The sequence below is a fragment of the Corvus kubaryi genome, unplaced genomic scaffold (genome assembly GCF_017639235.1).
Source record: "Corvus kubaryi isolate FWS band 111438036 unplaced genomic scaffold, C.kubaryi_AGA036_p1.0 split1-37355, whole genome shotgun sequence".
In the NCBI taxonomy this organism is placed as follows: Eukaryota; Metazoa; Chordata; class Aves; order Passeriformes; family Corvidae; genus Corvus; species Corvus kubaryi.
Genome location: NW_024582078.1, coordinates 2382399 through 2385216, shown reverse-complemented (window position 1 = coordinate 2385216; position 2818 = coordinate 2382399). Strand labels below are relative to the sequence as shown.

The window sequence follows — 2818 nt, the reverse complement described above, 5'->3', positions numbered from 1 at the left end:
TGGAAAAGAATCCACTGAAAACCTGTTCAAGCCAAGAAATTTCTCTTCCTGCTCCAGTGAAAAACACCCCACAGGAAACCTGTTGAATCCAACAAGTTTATCCATTCTCCTGCTCCTGTGGAAAAGAATCCACTGAAAACCTGTAAAAAACCAAGAGATTCCTTCCCCTGCCCCACTGAAAATCCAGAGGGAACCTGTTGAATCCAGCAGGTTTATTCTCCTACTCCACTGAAAATCCAGAGGGAACCTGTTGAATCCAGCAGGTTTATTCCTTCCCCTGCTCCCTACCTGGGTGATGCAGGCGCCGGTGAAGGCCACAATGACGGCCACCACGTTGACGGTGAGCTGGAACTGCAGGAACTTGGAGATGCTGTCGTAGACGTTGCGGCCCCACATGACGGCCTTGACGATGCTGGTGAAGTTGTCGTCCGTCAGGATGATGTCCGAGGCCTCCTTGGCCACGTCCGTGCCCGCGATGCCCTTTGGGGACAAAGCCGTGGGTGAGCCACGGTGGCTGCCCGGCTCTGCCGCTTCCCAGGAACGTTCCCGGGAGGAAAAGCCCGCGGAGCCGGTGCTGATCCGTGCTGGGCAGAGCTCGGAAGCCTTCAAGGACAGGCTCTGAGTCAGCCCAGCTTTCCCATGGCACATCCCAGACAGAGGCGCGGTGCAGAAAAGCTGGAAAACAGCTGGAAAAGTGGGGAAATGGCCGGAAAAGAGCGGGAAAGCAGCAGGGAAAGCAGATGGGAAACGGCCATGAAAACAGCTGGGAAACAGTGGGAAAACAGTCGGAAAAGAGCTGGGAAACAGCAGGAAAGCAGCTGCAGAAGAGCAGGAAAGCAGTGGGAAAAGAGCGGGAAAAAAGCAGGAAAAGAGCAGGAAAAAGAGGGGGAAAAAGCGGAAAAAGAGTGGGGAAACAGCCGGGAAAACAGTGGGAAAACAGCCGGGAAAGCAGTGGAAAAGGAGATGGAAAACAGTCAGGAAAACAGTCAGGAAAACAGCAGTAAAGCAGCCGGGAAAGCAGTGGGAAAACAGTCAGAGAACAGCCAGGAAAGCAGCGGGAAAACAGCGGAAAAGAGTGGGAAAAGAGCTGGGAAACAGCGGGAAAGCAGCCGGAAAACAGCGGGAAAACAGTGGGAAAACAGCAGGAAAAGAGCGGGGAAAAAAGCGGGAAAACAGCCGGGAAAACAGCCGGGAAAGCAGGGGAAAAGCAGCCGGAAAATAGCCGGGATCCAACGGGAAAACAGCCGGGAAAGCAGCAGGAAAACAGCTGGAAAACAGCGGGAAAGCAGCTCCCTCCTGACGCCAGGGAACGGCTCCATCCCGGGCTGGGCAGCGCCGCGGGAGCAGGGAGAGCTCAGCGGGGCTTTCTGCCCCAGCCCCCGGAGATTCCCAAAATTCCCCCGCAGCAGCAGCTCCAGGGTGCCGGGCTGGGCTGCGCTTCCCGGTGCCGGCACAGCGAGGCGCTCGCCCTGCAGGAATTCCAGGCAGGAATTCCAAGCCGAGCCCACAACGAGCCTGGCGTTTTCCCGGGATTCTCTTGGGATTGGCCGGATCCCGCCTCAAACAGGAACTCCCTGCCTGTTGCAGGGCAGGAGGCTGAGGGGACCCTGCCTTCCCTGCTCATCCCAAAGGCTCTGGAATTGCATTTGGATGTTTCGAACATTCCTAAAAACGCTTCCCAAAAATCTCTCATCGGCTCAAAACTCCCTGTGCAGCCTCCCCACCCAGCTGCTGCTCACATCCCTAAAATCAATCCACAGGGAATCTGTTAAAAACAACAGCATTCGTTCTCCTGCTCCTTGCAGACTGCATAGAAAAAAGGAAAAAAGCATCAAACCAGAGTTTTCCTACCATAAATAAATTCCCAAAGCCTGAGCCAGCACCGAGCTTGGAATTGGGGTGAAGAGCTGCAGGGAAAACCACGGCATGGAGCCCCCAAAGCTCTCCTGGATCCAGGAGAGACACCAGGACAGGGCAGCTCCCCGCTCTGGGAGCTCCAAAGAATTCCCAATGCTTTGCTAACAGTCCTAATGCAGCTCAGAATCAAATCCAGCATCCCAAGAAAATTCTTTGGGGGTTTTTAGGCCATCCCATAGATTTGTAAAAAGAGTTTCAAGGGTCTGGAAGTAATTCCAGTGGGATAACCCAGCGAGCCGTGGGTTTCTGACCCCATGGAGCAAAGGAGAACCCCTAGGCCGGCCCTACCATGGCAAACCCAACGTCCGCTTTCTTCAGGGCTGGGCCATCGTTGGTGCCGTCCCCTGTCACGGCCACCACCTGCCTCTGGTCACCCACGGTGCTGTCGATAATTCCTGCAATGGAAACGAGCGAGTCCTGAGAAATTCAACCCCGAGGGAAGGCTCCCGGCATGGATGAGGCTGGAAAAGGCCACGGGAAGAGCGGGATGAGCCCTTTGGGAAGGGCAGTGCCCACCTTTCACCAGGGTGTGCTTGTCCGTGGGGGAGGAGCGCGCCAGCACCCTCAGCTTGGGCCAGATCTTGTCCAGCTGCTCCTGTTCCACCTGCAGGACCGGGAAAAAGGGAAGTGATTCCCCTCAGGAATCTTCTGTCCCAGCGGAAAGCAAACCCCAACTGGGACAGGACAGTGGCTTCACCCCTAAACACTGCTGAGCATCCCAGCAGCTCTGTTCATCCAAGGAAAAGATGGAAGCCCAGCAGGATTCGGGAAGCCCAGCAGGATTGGGGAAAGCCCAGCAGGATTTGGGAAGCCCAGCAGGACTTGGGAAGCCCAGCAGGATTCGGGAAGCCCAGCAGGATTCGGGAAAACCCAGCAGGATTCGGGAAAACCCAGCAGGATT

At 55.7% G+C, this 2818-nt stretch overlaps 1 protein-coding gene across 4 annotated transcripts in view; it reads right to left on the bottom strand.

Annotated features, from left to right (window-relative positions):
- Positions 1 to 2818, bottom strand: part of ATP2B4 (ATPase plasma membrane Ca2+ transporting 4) — a 42864-nt gene that overhangs the window by 4387 nt on the left and 35659 nt on the right. For all 4 annotated transcript variants that reach the window (XM_042013722.1, XM_042013723.1, XM_042013724.1 and 1 more), the window contains exons 14-16: positions 2434 to 2521; positions 2206 to 2312; positions 289 to 480 (exon numbers count right to left, since the gene is read on the bottom strand). In XM_042013722.1, the coding sequence (XP_041869656.1) occupies positions 289 to 480; positions 2206 to 2312; positions 2434 to 2521 (387 nt within the window). The remainder of the gene's footprint in view (positions 1 to 288; positions 481 to 2205; positions 2313 to 2433; positions 2522 to 2818) is intronic.